The 27,515-nt window shown below is 40.6% G+C and overlaps 1 protein-coding gene across 1 annotated transcript in view; it reads right to left on the reverse strand.

The window, feature by feature from the left end:
- LOC133243998 (ATP-binding cassette sub-family C member 4-like) overlaps positions 1 to 27,515 on the reverse strand; it is a 202,517-nt gene that overhangs the window by 130,293 nt on the left and 44,709 nt on the right. Inside the window, 4 exon segments of the mRNA XM_061410684.1 lie at positions 3,947 to 4,033; positions 4,241 to 4,335; positions 23,764 to 23,955; positions 25,147 to 25,236. Of these exon segments, the coding sequence (XP_061266668.1) occupies positions 3,947 to 4,033; positions 4,241 to 4,335; positions 23,764 to 23,955; positions 25,147 to 25,236 (464 nt within the window).

A 27,515-nucleotide genomic window follows, 5' to 3' on the forward strand; every position in this document is an offset into this window, starting at 1 on the left:
CCCCTCACCAAAATTCACATGTTGACACATGAACTGCCAGTACCTTAGAATCTGGTGATAGGACCTTGAAGGAGGTACCTGTTACCCTTAATTAGGGTAGGCCTAATCCAACCTGACTGGTGACCTTAGGAGACTAAGACATAAGGACAGAGACACAGGGATGTACGTGAACAGAAGAAAAACCATGTGAGGACTCAGAGAGGAGGATGCCATCAGAAGCCAAGGAGAAAGAATTCAGCAGAAACCAAATCTGCTCACACATTGATTTGGACTTTCTAGACGTGGAATAAATCATTCTTAAATTCTAGACTTCATTAATTATTTCCAAACCAACAGAATTATAAGGATAAACCAATAGGTCATTGCCATGGAAGCCCCATATCAGTACTGTAAATGCTATACCTTCGAACATGCCTTTCACAAATGACGGAGGAAAAGAACTGGCAGTCAAGTACCAGGTTCAGTTCAGTTCAGTCATTCAGTTGTGTCTGACTCTTTGCAACCCCATGAATCACAGCACACCAGGCCTCCCTGTCCATCACCAACTCCCGGAGTTCACTCAGACTCACGTCCATTGAGTCAGTGATGCCATCCAGCCATCTTATCCTCTGTCGTCCCCTTCTCCTCCTGCCCTCAATCCCCCCCAGCATCAGTCTTTTCCAATGAGTCAACTCTTCGCATGAGGTGGCCAAAGTACTGGAGTTTCAGCTTCAGCATCATTCCTTCCAAAGAGATCCCAGGGCTGATCTCCTTCAGAATGGACTGGTTGGATCTCCTTGCAGTCCAAGGGACTCTCAAGAGTCTTCTCCAACACCACAGTTCAAAAGCATCAATTCTTCGGTGCTCAGCTTTCTTCACAGTCCAACATTCACATCCATACATGACCACTGGAAAAACCATAGCCTTGACTAGATGGACCTTTGTTGGCAAAGTAATGTCTCTGCTTTTCAATATGCTATCTAGGTTGGTCATAACTTTCCTTCCAAGGAGTAAGTGTCTTTTAATTTCATGGCTGCAATCACCATCTCCAGTGTTTTTGGAGCCCAAAAAAATAAAGTCTGACACTGTTTCCACTGTTTCCCCATCTATTTTACATAAAGTGATGGGACCAGATGCCATGATCTTTATTTTCTGAATGTAGAGTTTTAAGCCAACTTTTTCTCTCTCTTTTTTCACCTTCATCAAGAGGCTTTCTAGTTCCTCTTCATTTTCTGCCATAAGGGTGATGTCATCTGGATATCTGAGGTTATTGATATTTCTCCCAGCAATCTTGATTCTGCTTGTGCTTCATCCAGCCCAGCGTTTCTCATGATGTACTCTGCATAGAAGTTAAATAAGCAGGGTGACAATATACAGCCTTGACATACTTCTTTTCCTATTTGGAACCAGTCTGTTGTTCCATATCCAGTTGTAACTGTTGCTTCCTGACCTGCAAACAAATTTCTCAAGAGGCAGGTCAGGTGGTCTGGTATTCCCATATCTTTCAGAATTTTCAACAGTTTATTGTGATCCACACAGTCAAAGGCTTTGGCATAGTCAATAGAGCAGAAAGAGGTGTTTTTATGGAACACTCTTGCTTTGTCCATGATTCAGCAGATGTTGGCAATTTGATCTCTGGTTCCTCTGCCTTTTCTAAAACCAGCTTGAACATCTGAAAGATCACAGTTAACGTATTGCTGAAGCCTGGCTTGGAGAATTTTGAGCATTACTTTACTAGCGTGTGACATGAGTGCAATTGTGCGGTAGTTTGAGCATTCTTTGGCATTGCCTTTCTTTGGGACTGGAATGAAAACTGACCTTTTCCAGTCCTGTGGCCACTGCTGAGTTTTCCAAATTTGCTGGCATATTGATTGCAGCACTTTCACAGCATCATCTTTCGGGATTTGAAATAGCTCAACTGGAATTCCATCACCTCCACTAGCTTTGTTTGTAGTGATGCTTCCTAAGGCCCACTTGACTTCACATTCCAGGATGTCTGGCTCTAGGTCAGTGATCACACCATTGTGATTATCTGGGTCATGAAGATCTTTTTGAACAGTTCTTCTGTGTATTCTTGCTACCTCTTCTTAATACCTTCTGCTTCTGTTAGGTCCATACCATTTCTGTCCTTTATCGAGCCCATCTTTGCATGAAGTGTTCCCTTGGTATCTCTAATTTTCTTGAAGCCATCTCTAGTCTTTCCCATTCTGTTGTTTTCCTCTATTTCTTTGCAATGATCACTGAGGAAGACTTTCTTATCTCTTCTTGCTATTCTTTGGAACTCTGCATTCAGATGCTTATATCTTTCCTTTTCTCCTTTGCTTTTCGCTTCTCTTCTTTCACAGCTATTTGTAAGCCCTCCCCAGACAGCCATTTTGCTTTTTGCATTTCTTTTCCATGGGAATGGTCTTGATCCCTGTCTCCTGTACAATGTCATGAACCTCAGCCCATAGTTCATCAGGCACTCTATCAGATCTAATCCCTTAAATCTATTTCTCACTTTCACTGTATAATCATAAGGGATTTGATTTAGGTCATACCTGAATGGTGTAGTGGTTTTCTCTACTTCCTTCAAGTTAACTCTGAATTGGCAATAAGGAGTTCATGATCTGAGCCACAGTCAGCTCCCAGTCTTGTTTTTGTTGACTGTATAGAGCTTCTCCATCTTTGGCTGCAAAGAACATAATCAATCTGATTTCAGTGTTGACCATCTGGTGATGTCCATGTGTAGAGTCTTCTCTTGTGTTGTTGGAAGAGGGTGTTTGCTATGACCAGTGCATTTTCTTGGAAAAACTCTATTAGTCTTTGCCCTGCTTCACTCCGTATTCCAAGGCCAAATTTGCCTGTTACTCCAGGTGTTTCTTGACTTCCTACTTTTGCATTCCAGTCCCCTACCATGAAAAGGATATCTTTTTTGGGTGTTAGTTCTAAAAGGTCTTGTAGGTCTTCATAGAACCGTTCAACTTCAGCTTCTTCAGCATTACTGGTTGGGGCATAGACTTGGATTACTGTGATATTGAATGGTTTGCCTTGGAAACGAACAGAGATCATTCTGTCGTTTTTGAGATTGCATCCAAGTACTGCATTTCAAACTCTTTTTTTGACCATCATGGCTCCATTTATTTATGAGGGATTTATATATTTATATTATATATTTATATTTATACTCCATTTATTCTGAGGGATTCCTGCCCACAGTAGTAGATATAATGGTCATCTGAGTTAAATTCACCCATTCCAGTCCATTTTAGTTCGCTGATTCATAGAATGTTGACATTCACTCTTGCCATCTCCTGTTTGACCACTTCCAATTTGCCTTGATTCATGGACCTGACATTCCAGGTTCCTATGCAATATTGCTCTTTACAGCATCAGACCTTGCTTCTATCACCAGTCACATCCATAACTGGGTATTGTTTTTGCTTTGGCTCTATCCCTTCATTCTTTCTGGAGTTATTTCTCCACTGATCTCCAGTAGTATATTGGGCAACTACTGACCTGGGAAGTTCCTCTTTCAGTATCATATCATTTTGCCTTTTCATACTATTCATGGGGTTCTCAAGGCAAGAATATTGAAGTGGTTTGCCATTCCCTTCTCCAGTGGACCACACTCTACCAGGTTACTGAGATCCAATCTCAGATTTAAAAACTGTACATAACCTTCCTTATTCCTGGGGTCTGGGTTCACCCACAGTTTCCAGTTATCAACTGCATGTAGCAGTGGGAAATCTGCCATCTATCCCACACTCCCTAAAGCATGGACCCCACTGGTCTCCTCATACTGGAAGCACCTTCTGTATTTTCCTGTTCTGACCTCATCATGATCCAAAATTTCTCTATGATGGATCTTCTGTGGAGAGAAGGGAAGGGAGATGAGGGACACGAGGGCAGAATAAGTTGAGTCTCTTCCCTGATCTCTACAGGGTTCCTGGGAAGCAGAGATGATAGAAAACAGGAGCAAACTCACTGTTCAAACAAATGCCTGCTGACTTCTGCATCCACTGTGCTGAGCGGATCATCCAGGAGGTAGATGTCTGCATCCTGATACACGGCTCTAGAAAACATAGAAAGACGTCAGAAGAAGACACAGCATACTCCTTGGGTCTCATCTCTGAACAATTCCATGTTCATTAAAGGAGTCCAGGGAAAGGACCAAGACCCTGCTTCACACAGCCCCACCCGGTGAGCGGGGCTTGTGTGTTCATGTCCACTAGGAGCTGTGGAGGAGGAGGGGCAGGATGGAAACTGAAACCCCATTTACCTGGCAAGGCTGACCCGGGCTTTCTGTCCTTCACTCAGTGTAATTCCTCCATGTCCTATCACTGTTAGATCTCTTTCCTTCCAAAGTTGCAAATCCTATATGGAGACAGAAAAGGGAAAAGAAAAAAGATTTAAAATGTGTTCTCCTCCTGCCTTCCTAACCTTTTCACATTCGTTCTTAATACAAGCATTTGATCAATAGCAACGGGTATATTTCATAGTGACTAACCTGTAACCTGAACATTAAAACAAACTTCTCAAAACATTTAAATTGTTTTCATTCTGTAGTTTTTCAGAGCATTTACACATTTGGCCATTTTAGCAGACATTTTGTTGAGTATTAACTATACACCAGATGTTATTCTCAGAACAATGAAATCAGCCATGAGGAAACAAAGTTCCTAGAGTTTATTTCCATGGTGGGAGACAGACAAAATGGAAAATTAACCTGAGTGCAAGCACTGAGGACCCGAAGAAAAAGGAAGCCAGATCAACTGGTAAAGAGGGGAAATGAATGCACACTGGGGTCCACAGGACTCTGCTCAGAGGGGTGTGAGCAGATCTGGGGGAGGGGGAGTGGCTCACACAGACCTGAAAAGGCTGCTCCACAGAGAGGGATGAGTGAGTGCAGGGGCCACGAGGGAGATGCCCAAGGTGTTCAGGACAAGGAGGCCAGGAGAGAAGGAGCCAAGTAGGAATGAGGGAAGTGAGGGCAGAGACAGAGCGGGAGGAACCCAGGTGTCACTCCCAGTAAAGGGGGAGGGCTGACATCATTTGAGGTTTTTAAGGAATCACTCCTGTGCTTTGCAGAAAACAGACAAGTGAGGGTGGGGAAGGAAGGGTAAGAGTGGATACGAGTCATGAGGCTACTCAAATAATCTACGGGAGAGAGGACAGTGGTCAGGACCAGAGTGGGAGCAGCAGGAATGGAGAGATGAGGTCACACTCCAGACACATTTAAAAGGTGGAGTCTGTAAGACCTGCTCATGGGATGGGCATGAGCTGTAACAGAAGAGGACTTCAATGTCTGGGGTGAGGAAGGGGAAGGATAGGGTCTCCATTTACTGAATTGGGGAAGATGGTGGAGGCAGGTTTAGGAGACTTCACTTGTGGACAAGCTGAGATGAACTCTTACTGATGTCAAGTGCAGCAGGACATGCAAGTGTAAAGGTCTGTGCTAGAGACAGTGTGAGAGCTGGTAGCCCAGGTGGGTCAAGGCACAAGACTTATTTTATGAAGGAATAGGTGGCGGCTGTGTGGCAGCACTGGAATGACTGTGAGGAGATACCCCATGTCCAAGAGCAGAGAAGCCCCATCAAGACCATAGGTATGGAGCAGCAGCTGCACAGCAATGGGGCAACTTTGAAAAGATAACCAACATCCAAGGGCAAAGGAGAAGCCCCACCAAAACAGTAGGAGGGGCACAATCGTGTTTAGAATAAAACCCCATACCCGCCAGAGACACTCAGAGGGCTCAAACAAACCTTGTGCAAACCAGGACCCAGAGACCCCACAGTTGAGTTCAGTCACTCAGTCGTGTCCGACTCTTTGCGACCCCATGAATCACAGAACGCCAGGCCTCCCTATCCAGCACCAACTCCCGGAGTTCACTCAGACTCAGGTCCATCGAGTCAGAGATGCCATCCAGCCATCTCATCCTCTGTCGTCCCCTTCTCCTCCTGCCCTAATCCCTCCCAGCATCAGAGTCTTTTGCAATGAGTCAACTCTTCGCATGAGGTGGCCAAAGTGCTGGAGTTTCAGCTTTAGCATCATTCCTTCCAAAGAAATCCCAGGGCTGATCTCCTTCAGAATGGACTGGTTGGATCTCCTTGCAGTCCAAGGGACTCTCAAGAGTCTTCTCCAACACCACAGTTCAAAAGCATCAATTCTTCAGTGCTCAGCCTTCTTCACAGTCCAACTCTCACATCCATACATGACCACAGGAAAAACCACAGCCTTGACTATACGAAACTTTGTTGGCAAAGTAATGTCTCTGCTTTTGAATATGCTATCTAGGTTGGTCATAACTTTCCTTCCAAGGAGTAAGCGTCTTTTAATTTCATGGCTGCAGTCACCATCTGCAGTGATTTTGGAGCCCAGAAAAATAAAGTCTGACACTATTTCCACTGTTTCCCCATCTATTTCCCATGAAGTGATGGGACCGGATGTCATGATCTTCGTTTTCTGAACGTTGAGCTTGAAGCCAACTTTTTCACTCTCCACTTTCACTTTCATCAAGAGGCTTTTGAGTTCCTCTTCACTTTTTGCCATAAGGGTGGTGTCATCTGCATATCCGAGGTTATTGATATTTCTCCCGGCAATTTTGATTCTAGCTTGTGTTTCTTCCAGTCCAGCGTTTCTCATTATGTACTCTGTATATAAGTTAAATAAGCAGGGTGACAATATACAGCCCTGACGTACTCCTTTTCCTATTTGGAACCAGTCTGTTGTTCCATGTCTTGCTCTAACTGTTGCTTCCTGAACTGCATACAGATTTCTCAAGAGGCAGATCAGGTGGTCTGGTATTCCAATCTCTTTCAGAATTTTCCACAGTTTATTGTGATCCACACAGTCAAAGGCTTTGGCATAATCAATAAAGCAGAAATAGATGTTTTTCTGGAACTCTCTTGATTTTCCATGATCCAGCAGATGTTGGCAATTTGATCTCTGATTCCTCTGCCTTTTCTAAAACCAGCTTGAATATTAGGAAGTTCATGGTTCACATAATGCTGAAGCCTGGCTTGGAGAATTTTGAGCATTACTTTACTAGCCTGTGAAATGAGTGCAATTGTGCGGTAGTTTGAGCATTCTTTGGCATTGCCTTTCTTTGGGATTGGAATGAAAACTGACCTTTTCCAGTCCTGTGGCCACTGCTGAGTTTTCCAAATTTGCTGGCTTATTGATTGCAGCACTTTAACAGCATCATCTTTCAGGATTTGAAAGACCTCAACTGGAATTCCACCACCACCACTAGCTTTGTTCGTACTGATGCTTCCTAAGGCCCACTTGACTTCACATTCCAGGATGTCTGGCTCTAGGTCAGTGAGCACACCATCGTGATTATCTGGGTTGTGAAGATCTTTTTTGTACAGTTCTTCTGTATATTCTTGCCATCTCTTCTTAATATCTTCTGCTCTTGTTAGGTCTATACCATTTCTGTCCTTTATCGAGCCCATCTTTGCATGAAGTGTTCCCTTGATATCTCTAATTTTCCTGAAGAGATCTCTAGTCTTTCCCATTCTGTTGTTTTCCCTCTATTTCTTTGCATTGATCGCTGAGGAAGGCTTTCTTATCTCTTCTTGCTATTCTTTGGAACTCTGCATTCAGATGCTTATCTCTTTCCTTTTCTCCTTTGCTTTTTGCTGCTCTACTTTTCACAGCTATTTGTAAGCCCTCCCCAGACAGCCATTTTGCTTTTTTGTATTTCTTTTCCATGGGGATGGTCTTGATCCCTGTCTCCTGTACAACGTCACAAACCTCATTCCACAGTTCATCAGGCACTCTATCTATCAGATCTAGGCCCTTAAATCTATTTCTCACTTCCACTGTATAATCATAAGGGATTTCATTTAGGTCATACCTGAATGGTGTAGTGGTTTGCTCTACTTTCTTCAAGTTAAGCCTAAATTTGGTAATAAGGAGTTCAGGATCTGAACCACAGTCAGCTACCGGTCTTTTTTTTGTTCACTGTATAGAGCTTCTCCATCTTTGGCTGCAAAGAATATAATCAATCTGATTTCGGTGTTGACCATCTGGTGATGTCCATGTGTAGAGTCTTCTCTTGTGTTGTTGGAAGAGGGTGTTTGCTATGACCAGTGCATTTTCTTGGCAAAACTCTATTAGTCTTTTCCCTGCTTCATTCTGTATTCCAAGGCCAAATTTGCCTATTACTCCAGGTGTTTCTTGACTTCCTTCTTTTGTATTCCAGTCCCCTATAATGAAAAGGACATCTTTTTGGGGTGTTAGTTTAAAAAGTCTTGTAGGTCTTCATAGAACCGTTCAACTTCAGGTTCTTCAGCGTTACTGGTTGGGGCATAGACTTGGATTACTGTGATATTGAATGGTTTGCCTTGGAAACGAACAGAGACCATTCTGTCATTTTTGAGATTGCATCCAAGTACTGCATTTCAGACTCTTTTGTTGACCATCATGGCTACTCCATTTCTTCTGAGGGATTCCAGCCCGCAGTAGTAGATATAATGGTCATCTGAGTTAAATTCACCCATTCCAGACCATTTTAGTTCTCTGATTCCTAGAATGTCGATATTCACTCTTGCCATCTCTTGTTTGACCACTTCCAATTTGCCTGATTCATGGACCTGACATTCCAGGTTCCTATGCAATATTGCTCTTTACAGCATCAGACCTTGCTTCTATCACCAGTCACATCCATAACTGGGTATTGTTTTTGCTTTGGCTCTATCCCTTCATTCTTTCTGGAGTTATTTCTCCACTGATCTCCAGTAGCATATTGGGCACCTACTGACCTGGAGAGTTAGTTCCTCTTTTAGTATCCTATCATTTTGCCTTTTCATACTGTTCATGGGGCTCTCAAGGCAAGAATACTGAAGTGGTTAGAATGATATAGAACTGTATTTGGGTGTCTTCTATGGAGGTACAGGTCAGCAGTGGACTGTGGCAGGGACAGGGGCTCTGAGTGCAACAGACCTGAGTATGGCATAGACCTGGGTATGGCATAAGCCCTCTTGGAGGAGGTGACCATTAACCCCACCATAGAGCTGTCAGAACTTACACAGGACTGGGGAAATAGACTCTTGGAGGGTACAAACAGAACACTGTGTGCACAAGGACCTAGGAGAAAGGAGCAGTGTCCCCCACAAGAGAATGACCCAGACTTCCCCATGAGTGTCCAGGAGTCTCCAGCAGAGGCTTGGGTTGGTGGTGGCCTGCTGCAGGGTCAGGGAACTGAGGGTAGCAGTGCATGCCTGGGACCTTTTGAAGGAGGTCACCATTATCTTCATTACCTCCACCATAGTTTGGCCCAAGGTAAATAATAGGGAGGGAACACAGCTCCACCCATAACAGAAAATTGGATTAAAGATTTACTGAGCATGACCCTGCCCATCAGAAGAGACATAGTTTCACTTTCAGACTGATTAAAGCTTCCGTAAGCCTCTTATCCTTCTCCATCAGAGGGAATGAAAACCACAATCACAGAAAACTAACCAATCTGATCACATGGAACACAGCCTTGTCTAACTCAATGAAACTAAGAGCAATGCCATGTAGGGCCATCAAAGATGGGCAGGTCATGGTGGAGAGTTCTGACAAAACATGGTCCACTGGAGAAGGGAATGGCAAACCACTTCAGTATTCCTGCCTTGATAACCCCATGAACAGTATGAAAAGGAAAAAGATAGGACACTGAAAGATGAACTCCCCTGGTCAGTAGGTGCCCAATATGCTACTGGAGAAGAGTGGAGAAATAACTCCAGAAAGAATGAAGAGACAGAGCCAAAGCAAAAACAACAACCAGCTGTGGATGTGACTGGTGATGGAAGTAAAGTCTGATGCTATAAAGAGCAATAATTGCATAGGAACATGGAATGTTAGGTCCATGAATTAAGACAACTTGGAAGTCATCAAACAGGAAATGGCAAGAGTGAACATCGACATTTTAGGAATCAGTGAACTAAAATGCACTGCAATGGGTGAATTTAACTTAGATGACCATTACATCTACTACTGTGGGCAAGAATCCCTTAGAAAGAAATGGAGTAGCCATCAGTCAACAAAAGAGTCTGAAATGAAGTACTTGGATGCAATCTCAAAAACGACAGAATGATCTCTGTTCAGTTCCAAGGCAAACCATTCCATATCACAGGAATCCAAGTCTATGCCCCGACCAGTAATGCTGAAGAAGCTGAAGTTGAACAATTCTATGAAGACCTACAAGATCTTCTAGAACAAATACCCACGAAAGGTGTCCTTTTCATTATAGGGGACTGGAAAGCAAAAGTAGGAAGTCAAGAGATACCTGGAGTAACAGGCAAATTTGGCCTGGGAGTACAGAATGAAGCAAGGCAGAGTCTAATAGAGTGTTGCCAAGAGAACCCACTGATCATAGCAAACACCCTTTTCCAACAGCACAAGAGAAGATTCTACACATGGACATCACCTGATGGTCGATACCGAAATCAGATTGATTATATTCTTTGTAGCCAATGATGGAGAAGCTCTATACAGTCAGCAAAAACAAGACCAGGAGCTGACTGTGGCTCAGATCATGAATTCCTTATTGCCAAATTCAGACTTAAACTAAAGAAAGTAGAGAAAATGACTAGACCATTCAAGTATGACTGAAATCAAACCCCTTACAGTGGAAGTGACAAATAGATTCAAGGGATTAGATTTGATAGACAGAGTGCCTAATGAACTATGGATGGATGTACATCACACTGTACAGGAGGCAGAGATCAAGACCATCCCTAAGAAAAAGAAATGCAAAAAGGCAAAATGGTTATCTGAGGAGGCCTTACAAATAGCTGAGAAAAGAAGAGAAGCAAATGGCAAAGGAGAAAAGGAAAGATAAACCCATTTGAATGCAGAGTTCCAAAGAATAGCAAAGAGAGATAAGAAAGCCTTCCTCATCAATTAATGCAAAGAAATAGAAGAAAACAATAGAGTGGGAAAGACTAGAGATCTCTTCAAGAAAGTTAGATATACCAAGAGAAATTTTCATGCAAAGATTAGCTCAATAAAGGACAGAAAAGGTATGGACATAACAGTAGCAGAAGATATTAAGAAGAGGTGGCAAGAATAGACAGAAAAACTGTACAAAAAGATCTTCACGACCCAGAAAATCATGATGATACCATCACTCACCTACAGCCAGACATCCTGGAACGTGAAGTCAAGTAGGCCTTAGAAAGCATCAATATGAACAAAGCTAGTGGAGGTAATGGAATTCCAGTTGAGGTCTTTCAAATCCCAAAAGATGATGCTGTGAAAGTAAGTGCTGCACTCAATATGCCAGCAAATTTGGAAAACTCAGCAGTGGCCACAGGACTGGAAAAGGTCAGTTTTCATTCCAATCCCAAAGAAAGGCAATGCCAAAGAATGCTCAAACTACCACACAATTGCACTCATCTTACATAGTAGTAAAGCAATGCTCAAAATTCTCCAAGCCACGCTTCAACAATACATGAACTGTGAACTTCCAGGTGTTCAAGCTGAATTTAGAAAAGGCAGAAGAACCAGAGATCAAATTGCCAACATGTGTTGGATCATGGAAAAAGCAAGAGAGTTCCAGAAAAACATCTATTTCTGCTTTATGGACTATGCCAAAGCCTTTGACTGTGTGGATCACAACAAACTGTGGAAAATTCTTAAAGAGATAGGAATACCAGACCATCTGACCTGCCTCCTGAGAAATCTGTAGGCAGTTCAGGAAGCAAAAGTTAGAACTGGACATGGAAAAACAGACTGGTTTCAAATAGGGACAGGAGTATGTCAAGGCTGTATATTGTCACCCTGCTTATTTAACTTATATGCAGAGTACACCATGAGAAACATGGGCTGAATGAAGCACAAGCTGGAATCAAGATTCCCAGGAGAAATATCAATAACCTCAGATATGCAGATGACACCACCCTTATGGCAGAAAGTGAAGAAGAACTAAAAAGCTTCTTAATGAAAGTGAAAAAGGAGAATGAAAAAGTTGGCTTCTCTGAAACCATTCAGAAAACTAAGATCATGGCATCCGGTCCCATCACTTCATGGCAAATAGATGGGGAAACAGTGGAAAGAGTTACAGCCTTTATTTTGGGGGGCTTCAAAGTCACTACAGATGGTGACTACAGCCATGAAACTAAAAGATGCTTGAGCCTTGGAAGAAAAGTTTTGACCAACCTAGATAGCATATTAAAAAGCAGAGACATTACTTTGTCAACAAAGATCCATCTGTCAAAGCTATGGTTTCTCCAGTAGTCATGTATGGATGTGAGAGCTGGACTATAAAAATGCTGAGCGCCAAAGAATTGATGCTTTTGAACTGGGGTGTTGGAGAAGACTCTTGAGAGTCCCTTGGACTGCAAGGAGATTCAATTAGTCCATCCTAAAGGATATCAGTCCTGAACATTCATTGGAAGGACTGATGCTGAAGCTGAAAGTCCAGTATTTTGGTCGCCTGATCAGAAGAACTGACTCATTTGAAAAGATCCTGCTTCTGGGAAAGATTGAAGGTGGGAAGAGAAGGGGACAACAGAGGATGAGATGGTCAGATGGCATCACCAACTCAATGGATATAAGTTTGAGTAAACTCCAGGAGTTGGTGATGGACAGGGAGGCTGGTGGGCTGCAGTCCATGGGGTCACAAAGAGTCGGACATGACTGAGCAACTGAACTGAACTGAAGTGTGACTTCAACTGGACATTTGACTAATGTTGGCATCAGTTCCCACTTTCACAAAGTGAAAACACGTGACTTGTGCCTTCACAGTAATACATACAGGTGAATGTATTACCTGTCAGATGGCGTGACAGATAAGATCTGCCAAGAAATGGGAGCAGAAAGAGCAGGCTGGGCAGGAAAACCAAATGGAAAGAAACAATGTGCTCAAGGCACATGGAGCAAATCAGGTGGACTAAGTAGCAATCATACATTAAAGGTAAGAAATAATCCATACACAAATATGATATCAAAACCAACAATCATCAGAAAATGTGAGGACAAATATAGGATACTGGAAATGCATTAGAAATTAAAGACCGGCAACTAAAAAACAATCTTGTTTGTATATAGACTGTTATAACCTATAACCTCCTATACCTATAACCTCCATGGTAACCACAAGTTAAAATCTACAATAAACACACACACACACACACACACACACACACACACACACACACAAAAGAAATCCAAACATAACACTCCAGTTAGTTGTCAAATCACAACAGAAATAAACAAAAGAGGAAAAAGAGGAAAAGACTTACAAAAAGGAATCCAAAACAATTAACAAACTGGCAATAAGAACATACATATTAATAATTACCTTAAACATAAATGGACTAAATGCTCAACCAAAAGACATAGAATGGTTGAATGGATACAAAAGCAAGACCCAAATATATGTTGTCTACATGATACTTGTAGATTTAGGGACACATACCAGCTGAAAGTGAGGGGATGGATAAAGGTATTCCAAGCAAATGGAAATAAAAAGAAAGCTGGTTTAGTAACACTCATTATCAGACAAAATAGACTTTAAAATAAAGACTGTTAGAACAGATAAAGCAGGACACTACATAATGAACAAAGGAGAAGATATAACAGTTGTAAATACATATACACACAATATGAGAGCAACTTGATATATGAAGCAAATACTAACAGCCATAAAGGGAGAAATATACAGTAACACCAACTTTAATACATCAATTATATCAATGGGCGGATCATCCAGACAGAAAAATCAATAAGGAAACATAGGCTTTAAATGACTTATTAGACCAGATGGACTTAATCGATAACTACAGAGTAGTCCATCCAAAAGTAGCAGAATACACATTTGTTTCAACTGCACATGAAACATTCTCCAGGACCGATCACATGCTGAGCCACAAAGTGAGCCTTGATAAATTTAAGAAAACTGAAAACATATAAAAAATATAAAAACATATAATAAATATATTATAAATAAATATATAAGTAAATAATATAAAAACATAAAAAATCTTTTCTGTCCACATTGCTATGAGATTAGAAATCAGTTAAAAGAAAAAAAAACTGTAAGAAACACAAACATGTGGAAACTAAACAATATGTTATTATACAACCAATAGACCACTGAAGAAATCCTAGACAAAATCAGAAAATACCTAGAGACAAAAGAAAACAAAAGCACAACAGTCCAAAACGTACGGGACACAACAAAGCAGTTCTAAAAGGGAAGTTTATACAAATATAATCTTACCTCAGAAAACAAGAATAATCTCAAACAAATAAGCTTGCCTTACACCTAAAGCAACTAGAGAAGTAAAACTTCAAGTTAGTAAAAGAAAAGAAATGAAAGATCATTGTAAAAAGAAATGAAATAGAAATGAAGAAAACAGTGGAAAAGATCAATGACTTAAAAGCTGGGTTCGTTGAAAAGATATGCAAATTTTACAAACCTTTAGTCAGACTCATCAAGTAAAAAAGAAGAGAGCTCAACTCAATAAAATTAGAAATGAAAAAGGAGAAGTCATAACTGACACCTCAGAAATGCAAAAGATCATTAAGAGACTACTACATGAAATTATATGCCAATAAAAAGGACAATCTAAAAGAAATGGACTAATTCTTAGAAAGGTACAATCTCCCCAGACTGAACCATGAAGAAACAGATAATATGAACAGATCAATCACAAGTACTGAAATTGAAACTGTGATTTTAAAACTCCCAAAAAACAACTGTCCAGGACCAGATAACTTCACAGGTGAATTCTATCAACACTCAAAGCAGAGTTAACACTTCTCCAAAGTAAAACTCTGCGTGCCGTTGCAGCCGCCTGCACTCTGTGCACCATCGCAGCTGCCTTGGAAGAAAAGTTATGACCAACCTAGAGAGCATTTTGAAAAGCAGAGACATTACTTTGCCAACAAAAGTCCGTCTAGTCAAGGCTATGGTTTTCCAGTAGTCATGTATGGATGTGAGAGTTGGACTGTTAAGAGGGCTGAGAGCTGAAGAACTGATGCTTTTGAACTGTGGTGTTGGAGAAGACTCTTAAGAGTCCCTTGGACTGCAAGGAGATCCAACCAGTCCATTCTGAAGGAAATCAGCCCTGGGATTTCTTTGGAAGGAATGATGCTAAAGCTGAAACTCCAGTACTTTGGCCACCTCATATGAAGAGTTGACTCATTGGAAAAGACTCTGATGCTGGGAGGGATTAGGGGCAGGAGGAGAAGGGGACAACAGAGGATGAGATGGCTGGATGGCATCACTGACTCGAAGGACGTGAGTCTGAGTGAACTCCGGGAGTTGGTGATGGACAGGGAGGCCTGGTGTGCTGCGATTCATGGGGTCGCAAAGAGTCAGACACGAATGAGTGACTGAACTGAACTGAACTGAAAGTGAAACTCCTCTAAAAAACTGCAGAGAAAGGAATACTTCCAAAGTCATTCTATGAGGCCACCATTACCCTGATACTAAAACCAGACAAAGATAGCACAAAAAAAGAAAATTATAGGCAAATATCACTGATAAACATAGATACAAAAATTCTCAACAAAATACTAGCAAACCAAACCCAACAATACATTAAATGGATACACCATGATCAAGTGCAATTTATCCCAGCAATGCAAGGATTTTTTAATATCCATAAATCATTCAGTATTATACAACATATTAACAAAAGAACAAAATCATACAGTCATCTAAGTAGATGCAGAAAAAGCTACTGACAAAATTCAACACCAATTTATTACAAAAACTCTCCAGATAATCAGCATAGAGGCAATACGCCTCAACATAATAAAGGCCATAAATGACAAATCTACACCTAACATCATACTCAGTGGTAAAAAAGATGGAAACATCATACGTAGTGAAAAGCTGGAAGCATGATCCCTAAGCTCAGGAATAAGACAATGATGCCCACTCTCACCATTATATGACATAGTTTTGGAAGTCCAGGCCACAACAATCAGATAAGAAGAAGAAATAAAGGATTCCAAATTGGAAAAGAAGGAAAACTCTCACTGTTTACAGATGACATGATACTATATACAGAAAATCCTAAAGATGCTATCAGAAAATTGCTAGAGCTAATCAATGAATTTGGTAAAATTGAAGGATACACAACTAACACACAAAAATCTGTTGCAATTCTACATATTAACAGGGAAAGTTCAGAAAGAGAAATTAAGGAAATATCAAAAGATCAGAAAGAGAAATTATGGAAACAATTTCATTTACTATCACATCAAAAAGAATAAAATACCTAGAAATAAATCTACCCAAGGAGATAAAAGATCTGTACTCTGAAAAATACAAGACACTGATGAAAGAAATTAAAGATGACATAACCAGCTGGAAAGATATACCATGTTCTTGAATTTGAACAATAAATATTGTCAAAATGACTATACAACCCATGGCAATCTATAGATTCAGTGCAATCCCTACCAAGTTACCAATAGCAATTTATTTGTTTTTACAAAACTAGAAAAAATTTATTTTTTAATTTGCATGGTGACAGAAAAGACCCCAAACAGCCAAAGCAATCCCAAGGGAAAAAAATAAAAAACAGAGCTAGAGTAATCAGGAACCCTGACTTCAGACTATATTAGAAAGCTACACTCATCAAAACAGTATGGTACTGGCACAAAAACAGAAATATAGATCAATGGAACAGGATACAAAGACAAGAAATAAACCCATACATATATGATCAATTACTCTATGATAGAGGAGGCAAGTATATACAGTGGAGAAAAGACAGACTCTTCAATAAATGGTGATGGGAAAACTGGACAGTTATATGTACAAGAATGAAATTAGAATATTCTTTAACACCACACACAGAAATAAACTCAAAATGGATTAAAGATCTAAATGTAAAAATGGATATACTATAAAACTCTTAGAAACAAATGTAGGTAGAATACTCTGACATAAATTAGAAAAGTATCTTTTTCAATCTGTCTCCTAGAGTAATGGAAATAAAACAAAAATAAACAAATGAAACCTAACTAAACTCAAATCTTTTGCATAGCAAAGGAAACCAAAAAAAAAAAAAATGAAAACACAACACACAGAATGAGAGAAAATATTTATAAACAATACAACCAACAAGGGATTAACTTCAAAAATGTAAAACAGCTTATGCAGCTCAATATAAGAAAAAAAAAACCCAATCAAAAAACAGGCAGAAGACCTAAATAGAGATTTTCCAAAGAAGACATACAGATGGCCACAAGGCACATAAAAAGATGTTCAACATCACTAATTATTAGAAATGAATACAAATCAAAACCACAATGAGATATCATCTCACACCAGTCAGAATGGTCACCACCAAATAAAAAAAAAGTTGGAGTGGGTGTGGAGAAAAGGGATTCCTACTACATTATCAGTTAGAAGGTTATTTGGTACAGCCACTATGGAGAACAGTATGGAGGTTCCTTTAAAAACAAAAAAAATAGACTACCATATGATCCAGCAATGCTACTCCTGGACTTATATCCAGAGAACACCATGGTTGGAAAGGATACACGCACCCCAATGTTCATTGCAGCACTACTTACAATAACCAGAGCATGGAAGCAATGTAAATGTCCATCAACAGATGAATGGATAAAAAAGATGTGGATATATATATATAATTCAGCTATTAAAAAGAATGAAATAATGCCATTTACAGCAATATGAATGGACCTAGAGATTATCATTCTAAGTAAGTCAGACAGAGAAAGACAAATATTAAAACACATGCATAATCTTAAAAATAATACAAATAAACTTATTTACAAAACAGAGACATACTTAGAGACTTAGAAACAAACTTATGGTTACCAAAGGGGAAAGGTAGCAGGGAAGGAAAAATTGGAAATTTGGGATTAACATATATATATATATATATACTACTATTAATATATTTAAATAGATAATTCAAAAGGACCTACTTTATAGCACAGGAAACTCTACTCAATTTTCTGTAATAACCAAAATGGAAAAATAACCTGAAAAATAATAGACATAGGTATATGTATAACTCAAGGGCTTCCCAGGGGGCGCTAGTGGTAAACAACCCACCCACCAATGCAGAAGACCTAGGAGATGCAGGTCTGATCCTTGGGTCAGGAAGATCCCCTAGAGGAAGGCATCCAGTATTCTTGCCTGGAGAATCCCATGGACAGAGGAGCCTGGTAGGCTACAGTCCATGGAGCAAAGAGTCAGACACAGAGAGTCAACTGAAGTGACTTAGCATGCATGTATGCATGCATAACTGAATCACTTTGCTGTACACCTGACACTAACACATTGTAAGTCAACTATACTACTCTATTTAAAACTATAAAAAATGATAACATGCAGACAAATGTGACATACTATATTGCTTATGTTAACAGAATGTTTTTATTGCTGATTTATATAATGTACTATGTGTACAGCACCTATATAAAGATCAGCTCAAATAAAGGAAGTTAAATACTCAAATATTTTCTTCATTATCCATCATATTTCATGGCTATGATCTTACCAAAAACTAGCTGAGCTTATAATTAAGAGCTAATTTATTTTCAAAATTATTTTAACATTAACAGAATGCTTGTTGTGAGCAATCAGGTGCATTAAAATCACAACTGCATTTCATCCTCAACAAATTTATAAGGTTGCTAGTACTATTATCTCCATTTTACAGATGAAAAAATGGGCTTCTAAGGTTCAGACAATCAGCCAAAACACACACCTAGTAAATAAACTTAAACTCAATCCCTGAGCCTTCTGACTCCTGAGCCTTGGAGTTGATGTCATCAGCCTAAATCAAAGTTGCCAATGTAATTATTTCATATCTGCTATTTTGTTACAGAAATATTTTAGCTCAATTAACTTAAACATTTACTTTCATTAGATCTAGTATAATACAGGTGAGAAACATGCTCACCAGCCCAAACTCAAAAAATGGACTTGGAAACATGAGGTGCAACAGGAAGCGAGGTTTTAATGACGGTCTTGCAAAATTGGGTGTCTGGTGGGCAGGCACACCCAGAGTCATTACACAGAGCAAGTTATCCTAGCACACACGTCCCTCCCCCAGTTCCTCATTGAGTATTACGGGGTGAATAAACTTCCTGGACCTCACCTACATTTGTTCCCCTCTTCTTTATGGGCTGGTCTCTCCCTGACATCTTGTTTCCTCCTTTCCTGCAAACCTATTCCTATTCTATGTTTTGAATTCACCAATAGGATGAGTTTGTGTGAAACCCTATTCCCATTCTTATGTTTTAAATTCACCAACAGAAAAAACCCACACAAAAATCCTAGGCATCCTGCCCTCCCTTTGTTTGCCTGGACTTCCCAGTTTTGTAAGCCTTATGGCTATCGGCTATTATATAAGCAGTCTGTTGCTATTGCAAGAAAGTTGATTACAAAAGCAAGCTGGTTGTAAAAGCAAGTTGTCGTTATTACATCAAAGCTAGCTATTCTTGAAAATGGACCACTTCAAGTTTTTTCTTACATACATATGGCTATTATAAACATATGGAATAGAAGAAATATTGCCTGAGTGGTAGGGGTGGGAAAAACTGTAAGGAGAAATCTTTATTATATTTATATGCATGTACATATGAATGGATGAATAGATATACAGAAAATGGCTATAATATCAACAATGTGCATGCGTGCATGTTTAGTAGCTCCTTTGTGTCCAACTTTTGTGATCCCATGAACTGTAGCCTGCCGGGCTCCTCTGTAATCCTCATCTCCTGCATTGGCAGGCAGATTCTTTACCACCACCTGTGAAGCCCAATAGTAATGATAGCCACCATGTACTGAAAACCTGGCATGTTTGAATCTCACAGGCATTTGCCTGTTCCTTTACAGTAATCTCATCCCTCCTCCATTTATTAATAATAACAAAGGAAACTGAGACAAACACCTGGAGTTACTACCCAGGACTATTTTTCTCTGAAGGCCAAGCCTTTTCTACTATACATTCAGTCTCAATATCTACAGGCCAAAATAATCCCAAGAAGCCACTACTATTTGTAGTGTCTTAAGACCATCCACAGATACATGGATTCCAAAAGGAGATAAGTAGATTATCTCATTATTCATTACAGTAAATCCCCGACATGCAAACCTTCAAGTTACAATCTTTCAAAGATGAGAACCTAGAGCTTAATACTGAAGACCTGATGGAATTGGAGGTCAAGAGAAAGGACAAAGCTAGACAAGAGGAAAAAGAATTGAAGAACTGAAGACATTCAAGATGCAGGAAATGACAAGGGGGTTTTCTTTATTTGAGGAATCACTGTTAGGTTTTGAGGTATAGTGTCTCAATGTAGAACTGTTCATGAAAGTTGCAACAATCCAGTGCTACCATGTCATCTTGATGAGAAAAAAAAAGCTACTACCCAGACACCACTGGATCATTTTTTCAAGAGGGTAGATAGAATTGAATTCAGTAAGGAACCAAAATCTGTGCCATCAACATCACGTGTGAGTGAACTTGCAGCTTGCCCTCCATCTTCTATTGTTGATGATCCTTCAGTTCTATCATCTCCCACCTCCTCTCCCTCCTTGTCAGTAACTCTTGCCTATTCACTCAATGCCAGCTCCTGTATGCTGGCTGTTGTACTGCACTAAAGTTCTTTTAAAGATATTGTACTATAAGATTTAAAATGCTTTATTTTTTGTGTTTGCATTTGTTTTTTCTGTGTTATTTGTGTGAAAAATATCGTAAACCTATTACAGTACAGTACTATATAACCAATTGTACTAGTTGGGTACCTAGTCTAACTTTGTTGGACTTACAAACAAATTGGACATACAAATACACTCTTGGAATAAAACTCATTTTTATTTAGGCGATTTACTGTAAGTGGTTTCCAGGTGTCATAAAGACTGTGCTGACTCCTTGCTAATCAGAGTTATATATGACATTTCAGAGCAGCAGCAAAACCTCTTAGAAACCCTTTGACCCAATGTCCTCATTTGCTGCAGAAATGTCAGAGGTCCAGCCAGGAAGCAGAACATGTCCAAAGTGACAGTGGGCAAGTGACAAAGCTGGGGTGAGGACTCCCCTCTCTGTTACTTCTGGGCCCTGGGCCTCCCTTTCTGCCAAGGAGGGAATGGGCACAAGGGACCCTGACTCTATGTCCAGACCACACAGAGACTAGGAGAGCAGTCTATGTTTATAAACTTCACAACACATACAGAAGAATCACTGTGCAGACCATTCCTTCAGGGACCCTTCCCACCAGAGTCTGTGCTGCACAGATGCCTCAGGGTGGGTCAAGCCCCTGGACACTGCCCATGTTACTGGTACTGTCACCCCCATGGCTTCAACAAAGCATCAGCCTCTGGGGGAAATGCTGAATGGCAGCCACTGTTCTAGCACCTGCTCTTCAGAGATATTCAAATGTGAGGGAAAAGGAAGGGCTCAGCTTCACAAGAAAGGCAAGGTTGTGAACGAACAGCCACACACTGGCCTGGGTCTCTGGGGTCTGATCTGGACATCAGGAGCTGGATGTGATTAAGGTAAAGAGGAAATGCCTAAAATCTGTTTATTCCACATCCCACCTTCATCTTTCACTGGCTTTTTAAATATAAGTTCTTTCTTTTAAGTTTCCTCAATTGGGAGGCAGCAAAGCACCGTGGAAAAGCACGGAGTCTAGGGTCATGCAGAAATGGATATGAACTTGAGCTGCAAATGTTGAAAAGAGTCCTTTCATCTCTCCGAGTCTTAGTTTTACCAACTATAAAATGAATATGGTAACACTCAAGATACTCATAAAGAATTAATAACTCATATACCCTATGAAGGACTTCCCTGGTGGCTCAGACGGTAAAGCATCTGTCTATAATGCGGGAGACCCGGGTTCGATCCCTGGGTCAGGAAGATCTCCTGGAGAAGGAAATGGCAATCCACTACTACTGGCAATCCTCCAGTACTATTGCCTGGAAAATCCCATAGACAGAGGAGCCTGGTAGGTTACAGTCCATGGGGTCGCTAAGAGTCGGACACAACTGGGTGACTTCACTTTCACTTTCACTTTCCTCATACCCTATGAGTGTGCAGGTGTGCATATGAGAGACAGAAAAATGCTGTACACGTGGACTTTGAACAAATAGGAGTTACTGTTCTCACTGTTTTACATTTGCTTTCCCCCTTATTTTCCTACACAGTCTATATACCATTTAATAAAAATCCAGCTCATTCCTGCTAACTTGACATCATTTCTTCAAATACATAGTCTCCCTTTAACAATAACCCAGGAGGAACTTCCCTGGTGGTCCAGTGGTAAAGAATCCACTTTCAAAGCAGGGGACATGGGTTTGATCCCTGGTCAGGGAACTAAGATCCCACATGCCCCAGACCAACTGAGTCCATGCACCATAACTACTGAAGCCTGTATGCCATAACTAGAGAGCCCATGAACCTCATCTTAAGATCTCACATGATACAACAAAGATCACATGTGCTGCAACTAAGACCCAATGCAGCCAAATAAATAAATTAAAAACAATAACCCAGAAGAAAGAAATAGAAACTCATTAAATGGGCAATTCTGTTTTGTTCACATCATTCCAAAATGCTGCTCACCTCATATAATCTATGAAATTCAAGCCATTGTTCAAGCAAAATTTCTTATTTCCTTGCAAAGCAGGTTTGGAGCCTTCAACAACACACTTTTGAAAATCTGGCCCAGCCTTTTCTTTACAATATAAAAGAACAGTCGAATGTCCAAACTGCACTCAACAGACCCTAGGTGGAGCCCTTTAATGCTATTACTAGTAATTTTTATAACCCAAGAGAGTAATATAGTATTTTTCAGTATTTACTTTTTTATTTTTCCAAATTATATTCTCTTATCAAGTAAGTTCAGTTTTCATCACTTATTCACTAATTTCATTTATTTATTTTATTTATTTTTATTTTATTTTATTTTTTAACTTTACAATATTGTATTGGTTTTGCCATATACTATTTTCATTTAAATCCCAACATACATTTAAACACTTCATCTTACCATTTCTTGTGAAACTCAATGCCATTTCTGAAAACAGTCTCTCCTCCAGTGAAACAATGCAGAACAAAGAAGAAATTTTAAAGCATTTCATTTTCTTTGAATCATAAATTACCAGTAAAAGATGAAGAGAAGAGAGAAACTCACAAACTGAAGGAACCAAGGAGGCATTAACCAAGGGCAGGGGCAGGCCTTCTATGGAGTCTGATTCCAACAATGGTGAAAGAGATTTCTCAGTAAGATGATTAACAACATGTAAACACAGACTAGAAGGCTGATGATATTCAAGAATTTGGGTTATTTTTCAGGTGAAATAATGTGATTTTTTCCCCAAAGGTTTTCCTCTTTTAGAGAAAACTAATGAAATATTTACTGATTAACTGATCTGAGGTCTAGGATCTGCTCCAAAATACTCTGGGGTGGGGTTTGGGCAGGCAGGGCACAGGGGTAGAGATGCAGCAAGACTGGCCACCTGCTGCTCCTGGCTGAAGCTGGGGGTGGGTACATGAGGGTTCATTACACTGTGCTCTGTATTTTTACAAATTTTTGTAACTGTCCATTAAAAAAAAAAAAAAGTTTAAAGTGAATGAAAGTTAACAAATCGAAACAACCCTTGTCCCCAAAAAAAGGCATTTTGCAAGTGTTGTTATCACATCTGGATTAAAACAGGAGTGTATATGCATACATATTTACCCAAAACCAGCTTAAAATATTAAGTTTCAAATTAAAAAAAAAAAAGAACTTTCACCAAACCTTACAGTTTAAACTAACACTCTCATTATTTGAAATTCGAGTATATGCAACTCAATAGTCATTACTCACCTCTTCCAAAGCACAAGCCCTTATTACTTCTTCATATCGATCTTTTCCATATTTCTTCCCAAATAAAATGTTACTCCTCACAGTTCCTGGAAACACCCAGGGCTGCTGAGAAACATACGCGATCCTCCCGTGCACACTGACCTGTCCCTGGCTCGGGGGCAGCTCCCCCAGCAGAGCGCGTAACAGTGAGGACTGAAACAGACGGCAACACACACATGTGAACAGGCAGCACTCAGCACAGAACACACCCCGCAGCACAGCCGACCCCACCCTAGTGCTTGAATAAACTACAGAACTCTTTCCCTCAGAACAGGATAAATACAGCCCTGGCAATTGGGACAAAAAAAAAAATGGAAAATAATACCATAGGTCAATGAAAATAATGGTTGATAAGGAATATTAATAAAACAGTCCAATGATCTACTCTGCCCATGAGTTTCCTCAAAATGAAGTGCTCTACTCAGCAAAGACTAATTAAGAACGTTTAACATCCTTCACTAGAGAGCAGTTCGGCAGGACCTTTTTGCTCATATATCTGATGTTTAATCTAGTTATTCCCACATCTGGGTATCCTTTACTTGACAAACACTTGTTCCTAAAAAGCCACCTGTGAAGAATATATCCAAAGATGATTAATTAAAAGAACTCTGAAGTGAGTTGTGTCTGAAGAGCAAAAGTCCCTCATAGAGGAAATTACCCTCTAGTGTATATATCCCATGTTTAGGTTTCTATATTTTGTTATAAAAAACACAGGAGACTACGTGCACATGCATGTTTCCTTCAAATCTCTTACAACACACAGAGTGACATGTCTTTGCACACATCATCAGTGTGTTTACCACACTGGGCTGAAATAACCTGCCTGCGTATCTTGCCCTGGAACCTGGTTGCCTCTGGAAGGCAGAGGCATTGGGGTCTGGTTCACATCTGTATTTTTAGCTCTAGCACGTTCACTACACATGCTCTGACAGGACTCAAGTCAAGTCACATGAAGAAATGCTAGGAGCTTCTGGGAAGAGCCTTCACCACCTCCAGACTTCCTAGAGGGGCCACTTTGACAAAAAGAAGTCCCCACTGTCTCCATCCATGCTGCATTGCTGCCACATAAATAAATTCCTTCACTGAGACATCCAAATTATCCACAAGCAGTTTCCAACTGTGCCACATGAAGCACCAAGAAGGAAAACACAGTGTGCATTTATCCAGATTTATTTGGCCATGAAACCTTCTTACAAAACTAATGGTCAGTGGAACATACCTAGAGAAATGCTGTTATAGATACACCCAATTCAAACTGTGTTACACATAGCTCTGGGCTCCATTCTGAGACCTGAAAAGGGGCTGTGGCATCGTATCAAGCTGCCGAAAGGCATCATGACTTACCTTTCCTGATCCTACAGGTCCGACCACAGCTAACAGTTCACCGGGTCTGACAGTAAAGGAAAGGGCTTGTAGGGTTGGGATTCCTGATGCCTACAAATCAGAGTTCATAAAAAACATCCCCATTTCAATAAAGTAGCACAGATTGCTTCAGAAATCAGAGAAAATAATACAATAGTCATTGAAATGCTAACATAACCCACATTTTTCTCCTTCCTGTTTTAAGATACTGTGTTCTGGAGGCCTTTCCACTCCTATCTCTTTGAGGGTTTGAAACAGTCTTAATTGCCTTTAGGAAGGCTCTTTCTTTCACCAGATTTCCATATAGACTCAGCTCTAGACACCCACATAATGTGAGGAGTTGAAATAATAAGGCACCTATTTAAAATGCAAACTGCATGAAGCATGTTAGTTGCTCAGATCAGTTCAATTGCTCAGTCGTGCCCGACTCTTTGCAACCCCATGGACTGCAGCACGCTAGACTCCTCCATCGATGGAATTCTCCAGGCAGGAATACTGGAATGTGTAGCCATTCCCTTCTCCAAGGGATGTTCCCGCCCAGGGAACAAACCTGGGTCCCTGGCATCATAGGCAGATGCTTTACCTTCTGAGCCACCAAGGAAGCCCAACACAAATCTATCAATAAGAAGCTAGATTATAATACATGAGAAATAATTTGTAAACTTTTCCTCTCCTTTCATCCTGTCTGACACTTAGGGTTCCTATTTTACTATGTTTTACTCAGTTGAGACAAAAAACAATAAACCACATACAAATATCTGCTTTCTGGCACCACCCCTCACAGTTTGTCAGAACAGGACACTGAGTTCTCTCCCTGTTCAGGCTTCAGGATTGAATCAGATACTGTTCTTCCATGACGAGAAGAGGGTAGCACTGGACAACTGAGGGAACTGACCCTTCCTGGTTATCCAGGCTCGGAGGGTGCTGACTAAACAAGGGTCATCATGAGCCCCTAATCTGTACCAGAAACAGTTTGAAACCCCTGTCCCATGGAGAAATGGAGGCACTAACAGGAATAATTTAATTTTAAACCTTAAAGATTGAGACCAAATCCCATCATTTCATGAATGAGATCTGAGACTCTGAAATCTTCCCCCATCTGCCCACCTGGCTGTCTAGGGGAACAGGTTACAGTGCTCATGTTTATCTCCTGCCTCCCAGCCTGGCAGTGGCTTCATTCACACTCAGCTTCTCTCAAAAACCCTGAAGGCTGTGCCCCTCCCCTTCCCAAGGGCTTTCTTACCCATGACCTAATCTGATAGCCCCTAATTACTAATGATCCCAGCAAGGAGCGCAGCGTTCCATAGGCAACACCAGGACAACAGAAATAAGGTGTTCCATACAACAACGAAAACTGCACACAAGTCTGAGAACATGTTATTAAGTTCTTAAAAGAAGAATAAAGTCACTCATTTTAAAATGCTGCACAGATTGGTAAAAAAAAGAAATTTGAAAAAGCGTCATACAAAGTATGTGTTAGCATTCACATAGAATCACCTTTATAATGGAATTTTAGTGGTGTTTTCCACAATGCTTCAAGAGTATTCTGATGAGAAACACCAAGCTGGAGGTAAATCTATTGTATTAAAGTAGGAGAAGGTGTCAGGTTAAGTCAGGCACCTTGGGTGAGCGTCCATGTGCAAAAGGTACAGGGATGTGGTTTCATATATTTAGGAAATTACTACTGTGTTGTCAGCGGGGACGGCAGGCACTAAACTAGAAGTAGGTGAACACAATACAGGTGGCACCACAGAGTCACAGGCATGAAAGACAGGCTGAGTCTACAGAGTCTGGACACGTCCTCTGTGGACCCCACTCTGACAATAGCCAGTTCCTGGGCTCTGCTCTGGAAGGTGGACCCTCTGAGAAAGGCGGCACCTCCTCCCTGAATCCCTCCAGCCCTGAGGGAGGGAACTGCTTCCTGCCTTTGCTAATTTCTGGACTGTCTCACTCACCACTATTTTGCCATTTCTGCTTATTTTTCCCCTCTTTCATTATCCACACAACTAATTCTCTGCATAAAATTTCCTCTCCCACAGTGTGGGTTCAGTTTTCCTGACTAATCTACACCAATACTGGAGGATATGAACAGAGAACCAAGGACCCAGTGGCAGGGGGAGCACTTCTGTTGTAAGTAAAGGGGTTACACTGGGTGTGCAATACTGACTGACAGCTTCTTAACAGCGGATCTTGTTTTCTTTTTGCCTGAATGTCATAAATAAACGAAATTGGAAAATAACCAGTTCTCCCTTTCAGCTTGCCATGCAGTACAACCCTTTAACTAGGAATTACTGGTGCTCACTATGCCCACCTGCTGTCTCCTCCTACCCCGGCTGCCACCAAAGTAGCCA

The sequence above is a fragment of the Bos javanicus genome, unplaced genomic scaffold (assembly GCF_032452875.1).
Source record: "Bos javanicus breed banteng unplaced genomic scaffold, ARS-OSU_banteng_1.0 tig00001919_1, whole genome shotgun sequence".
In the NCBI taxonomy this organism is placed as follows: Eukaryota; Metazoa; Chordata; class Mammalia; order Artiodactyla; family Bovidae; genus Bos; species Bos javanicus.